Source organism: Lepidothrix coronata, unplaced genomic scaffold, assembly GCF_001604755.1.
Source record: "Lepidothrix coronata isolate B3197 unplaced genomic scaffold, Lepidothrix_coronata-1.0 Scaffold106, whole genome shotgun sequence".
Taxonomy (NCBI): domain Eukaryota; kingdom Metazoa; phylum Chordata; class Aves; order Passeriformes; family Pipridae; genus Lepidothrix; species Lepidothrix coronata.
In genome coordinates this window covers 577,023-582,466 of record NW_016690286.1, presented here as the reverse complement: position 1 = coordinate 582,466, position 5,444 = coordinate 577,023, and the positions used below count along the sequence as shown (strand labels likewise).

The following is a 5,444-nucleotide window of genomic DNA, read 5'->3' as shown; positions in this document are numbered from 1 at the left end:
ACATGAGTCCTGCTAACCACTGTTAGCTGGTTGTTTTTGCTGCAGTTTCCATGAAGAGTAGCTAACACTGAACCCAACCATCTACTACAGTCAACCCCTCTCCTCAACTCAGTCCCTCCCTACATTTCTCCACACATCCTGCCTTTGCAAACCATGTAAGACTGCTTCTCCACCTGTCCTTGCCTCTCCCTCACACCCTGCTCTACACACTCTCCTCCTGCCCCATGACAAGCAGGTGATGTCCTGCATCCCACTCAAAGTTCGGGTGACGCAGACAAGTGGTGCCTCCTGCTGAATCACCTCAGGAGGTGCTGCCTCTCTCTCCTTTCAGGCAGCATCCTGTTCCAAGCAAGGTGATAGTTATCCAGGTTTGATTTGCACTTCAACGTTTTTTTCCATAAGAAAAATGGGAGAGACGGAGGGAGGAAGTGAGTCAGGGAGAGAGGAAGGAAGGAAGGAAAGGAAGGAAATGAAGAAAAGGAAGGAAGGAAAGGAAGGAAAGGAAGGAAAGGAAAGGAAAGGAAAGGAAGGAAGGGAAGAAAAGGAAGGAGGGAAGGAAGGAAAGGTAGGAAAGGAAGGAAGGAAGGCCCCAACAGCCACCTACAGATGCTCACTACTACTGTTTCCAACCTTTGGTCTGTAATGACACTGCTCAACACCCCAGAGGAGCACTGAGGCTCTGGGTAGAGACAAAATTATTGGTGAGAAGGAGGTGAAAGGAGAGCCAGCTCTTCTTACCTTGGGGGCAGCAGCTGCAGCCAACACAAGGGAACCCCTGAAGCTCCCCGAACAAGCCATGGTGTTGAGTAGAGGCCCGTGGTCGCAGCAGACACAGCAAGGACAAGCCGAAAGCCGGGGAAGCTGTGCTGGCTCGCTGTAGGTCTGTGTGGCGGCATGTCTTCCTTTGCCGGCTAAGTCGGTCGCTTTCTTCTCTCCCGTCTTGTTTCCAGCTGTTTCCCAAAAGATAAGGCTTAGGGCAGACTGCTATGTACTTGCACCGCGGGATGGAAGACCCGAGGAGGAGAGGTCGCCTAGGGGAGCAGCGAGCGGAGGAGTGTCGGGACAGCTCCGGCGTCGACGGGTGCCCGACGGGCGCTGCGGCGGGTACCGGGGCCATCGGCCGCGCTGGGCCGACTGCCCCTCGACGGCGGCCGCGCCGAGGTCCTGGCCCGTGTCAACTCCCGGGACAGGGAGCCCCCAGGCAGGGGGGAGTGACAGCTCTTTTCCCCGAAAAAGATGACAGCGCTCTTCCAGAAGCCTCTAGTTTTTTGTCCCAGACAAGGACATTTTTCACTCCTCTGCTATTCCGTTCTCCCAGTCCACACTCACACCTCAAACAAGCCGGGAAGCCACGGCGTTGCTGGCTCTGCCCGCTCTGCCCCGCACCCGGCACTGCCCGTCTAGGCAGTGGCTGCCAGGCCGGCAGGGCAGGCGTGCTGTCCCCGCACAGGGAGCAGTGAAAGTGCTTCATCCCATTTACTGAGGGATGGTAATTTCTATCTTTCCCTCCCAGGCGTTCCCCGTTTGAATCTGAGCTGTTGTTAAAAAGACACACCACCTGCTCTGTACTGCCAGCGAGCGGGGAAGGAGGCACAAAGGCGGGGGTTGGGGAGAAATTACTTTGGCTCTAAACATAAAAGAGAAATTAAAATAAATAAGCTCCTTTCCCAGGAAGTGACTCGGACTTTGGCGCCTTGAGGGAGGACGAACTGAAGTGAGTGGTCAGTAGACACGGAGTGTGGGCAGAGAGGGTTTGCACACCCTTCCATCTCCCTGTGTGCCAGGTTGGGCACGCAGAGCCTCCCGGGTTTCTCTTAAGACGAGCTCAAGGACTGATGCTTATGTATGTACGAAGCCAGTGCTTAATTTTCCCGCTGCTTCCACCTCTGAAGATGGCTTTCTCCAAGCGCAGTCCTCCAACCTAAAGAGACGAGGCTGTGCCTCCACCTCTCCCCAGACCAGAGATGTACGACTCTCTCGGCAAGTCAGACCCCGGGGGCGCTCGGTGATGGGAGCGCGGCGTGTGCTAGAGCGGGACAAAATTAGGATGTGCCTGGATGCTGTCCCGTGGGTAATTTCCCTTTCCTCTTTTTCGCTGCAAGCCGTGCCCGCTGCGGCGAGGAAAGCCCGAGAGATGTGGGTTTCCCCAGCTGCTACGGGGTCTTCGCCCCCCAGCGCAGGCACTAAGCGGCTCCGCTGTCCCCTCCGCAGCAGAGCACGGGGTGTCGGGGTCCCCCATAACGGCCCGGCCCGGCCCCTCAGCAGCACTCCAAGGCCAAGCGCGAACCGAAGGGAGAAACCGCGGAGAGGGAAACCGAGAAAGACGTTGGGGTAAGGATGTATGTGTGTGAGGGGGGGGAGGCCAGATCACTCGTGAATGGCTTGAAAAAAATAATTGGGGGAGGGCGTGGAGGGGGGGAAGCGGAAACTTTCCTATAAAACTCAGCAAAAGTCCCTCCTCTCCACGTCAGGCCAATGACACTGCTGCCCCCAAACTTTCCGCCAGCAGGAGCTATAAGAACCTCCAAGTCTTCAACTTTCTCCCAATCCCAGACACTTCGAAGGGGCTCCAAGGAGGGATCGGGAGGGATTTTTTTTTGGTTGGCGTTTTCATATTTTTTCCTCTTGGATCCTGATGCCATCCCCCCTCCCCCAAAAGTGAGGTCCTCCCTCCCTCCCTTCCTCCTCCTCCTCCTTCTTCTCGCAGGCCAGCGAAGCAGCCGATCAAGGGGGAGCTGGCGGGTTAGGTGCCCCCCTCTTCTCCCTGCCCTCCCCCCCCTCCCGGCCCGCTTCTCGCGTCTCCCCCCAGAGATGATGCAGCAGGACGAGTCAAACTCTCCAGTCTCCCCCGCCGACGACAGCTTGAGCAACAGCGAAGAGGAGCCGGACCGGCAGCAGCTGCCCAACAACAAGAGAGGGGGGCGCAAGCGCCGCTCCAGCCGCCGCAGCGCCGGCGGCGCCGTCGGGGCCGCGGACGAGCCCTGCAGCCCGGCCCAAGGCAAGCGGGGCAAGAAGTGCGGGGCGGGCGGGGGCGGCGGGGGCGGCGGCAGCAGCAGCGGCGGCGGCAGCCCCCAGTCCTACGAGGAGCTGCAGACCCAGAGGGTCATGGCCAACGTGCGGGAGCGGCAGCGCACGCAGTCGCTGAACGAAGCCTTCGCCGCACTGCGGAAGATCATCCCCACTCTGCCCTCGGACAAGCTGAGCAAGATCCAGACCCTCAAGCTGGCGGCCAGGTACATCGACTTCCTCTACCAGGTCTTACAGAGCGACGAGCTGGACTCCAAGATGGCAAGCTGCAGCTATGTGGCCCACGAGCGGCTCAGCTACGCCTTCTCGGTGTGGAGAATGGAGGGCGCCTGGTCCATGTCCGCATCCCACTAGCAGGCGGCGTCCCCCACCCGCATCCCCCCGGCAGGAGCCCTAGGTAAGGCAGGGACCCCGAAACCGGCGGGGAGAAAGGGGGGAAGGCGAGAGGCCGCCGGCTGCGCCGTGGGCCGGGCACGCGTGGCCGAGGGGCGACAAGGCCCCCACCCTGTCCGGAGGGGCCTGGCTTCCAGGACCAGCCGGAGAGCGGGGCGGTTGGAGGTGCCTCTGGAGGTGCTTCCCCCAGCCCGGAGAGTCCCTCCTCCTGCGCGGCCCGAGGTGCGCCCCCGGCCCCGCGGGGCCCACGCGTGGCGGGCGCTGCCGGCGGCAGGCGGGGTGGGCTGCGGGCGGGAGGCGGCGGCGGTGCGGGTGTGCCCCAGCCAGATGGGGCCGGCCGGAGATCACTTTTTCACCAAACGCTGCGGAGCCAGCAGCGCTGCTGGGATGGCTCCTGCTGCTGCCGCTGCTGCTGCTGCTGCTCGTATTTTGAAGTGAATCCATGTCCGTCAGTTGTGCTGCCCGATGAACGTTTCCTATCGCCCCAGCAGTCCCTTCCCTCGGCTCTGACACCGCGGGCTGCCGGGCTGGGGTGTCACACGGTCATCGCACGGCGGGTTCTTCCTTCTTCATTCCTGCCCGATACGTGTATTTCCAGAGACAGAGAGGTGTAGATAGATGTGTGTGTTTCTTTCATTTAAGTAACGAGTTTTCCGCCCTCTCTGGGTTTTTGCAGATGACATTGTTCCCACAGAAGGAGAAAATGGACAATCTAGAGACTCTGAAGTTGGATACGATTTTTTTTTTTTTTTGGTCTTGTTTAACAAAAAATGTACCAAGGATTTCTTGGAAATTAGAAGAGCAATATGCAAATTCTAAGCAGGGCGTGGGGAGCACTTAAGGAAAGAGAAAGAGACAAGGGCTTTGGACAGTGACTACCCTTTGGGCGTCGGTACAGTACACACATCTCTGCATTCTGATAGAAGTCTGAATCGTTCGATTATTTTTTTTTTAATTTTTGACGAAGAATGTTGGAATTGAACTTTTTTTTATTTTATTTGCCCTTTTTTTTTGCATGCATTCCCAAGAGGTCGTGCTTATGAGCCACTGATTAAAGGAAATACATTATTGAGGACTTTCTTCATTCTTGAATGAAACCAACCAGAAAACCAAAAATATCCCTGTAGAGATGAAAACTTTTTTTTTTTTTTTTTAGGGGGGAATAAGCTGGGCTCAAGCTGTTATACACCCTGTTCCTAACTTTTTTATTATTATTATTTTTCCTCTGAGAAAAAAAAATAAACATTTTATTTATTTATTGATGACCCATGTTAAAATGCAAATAGATCCGGTGTCTAAATGCATTCCTATTTTTATGATTGTTTTGTAAATATCATTGTATATTATTTTTCTGCAATAAATAAATATGATTGAAATTTTAATAACCTTAAAGTTTTGTCTATCTGAGAACTCAGGGTCGAATTTGAGATGCATACCTGCTTGTTGAGCTGTAAAGACACCCAAGAGAGAGGGATCACTAGTATAAACAAATCAGAAGAAAAAAGCAAATAAACTAGCTACTGACAGACACAGGTACATTATTTATTGAGACAGCTTTATTGTTCTGCGCTGAAGCTCACTGAATCTGCAGAGGAAAGTGTTGTCTCTTCTCTCTTTCTCTCCCTCTCCCCATTTAGTCTTAAAACCAAACATAGCTGAGTTGTGCGGGGAGTGGAGTTTTCACTGCAGAGCTCTGACACTTGCTGCTGTGTTTTGCCTCCAGATGTGAGGCAGGAGCAGGTCTCATTCCTCAGCCCCTGATGTAGGTATTTTTGCTGATATCCCTGAGGAAGAGGTATCGGTTTTAAGCAGAGATTCGTCCATTCACAGGCAAAGCAAGAGAAAGTGAGATTGAAACAGGGAAGTGTGTAGCGAGTGGGGTTTTCCGGTGGAAGTGATGTTTGACTGGTCTGCTCTCCAGGGTTTAATATAATATATATACTAGCGATCACATTTTCATTGTGCGAAGCACGGAGGATATGCTAATCCGCCCTCTTCTCCTTTTCTAAGTGTAGGGGGCATGT

The 5,444-nt window shown here is 54.8% G+C and overlaps 1 protein-coding gene across 1 annotated transcript; it reads left to right on the top strand.

Moving 5' to 3' along the window:
* The first annotated feature begins 2,304 nt into the window (after positions 1-2,304).
* TWIST1 (twist family bHLH transcription factor 1) lies at positions 2,305-4,684 on the top strand. Its single transcript, XM_017823844.1, has 3 exons — positions 2,305-2,331; positions 2,810-3,424; positions 4,097-4,684. The coding sequence occupies exon 2, from the start codon at positions 2,812-2,814 to the stop codon at positions 3,379-3,381; it is 570 nt and encodes a 189-aa protein (XP_017679333.1). The 5' UTR covers positions 2,305-2,331; positions 2,810-2,811; the 3' UTR covers positions 3,382-3,424; positions 4,097-4,684.
* The last annotated feature ends 760 nt before the right edge of the window (positions 4,685-5,444 follow it).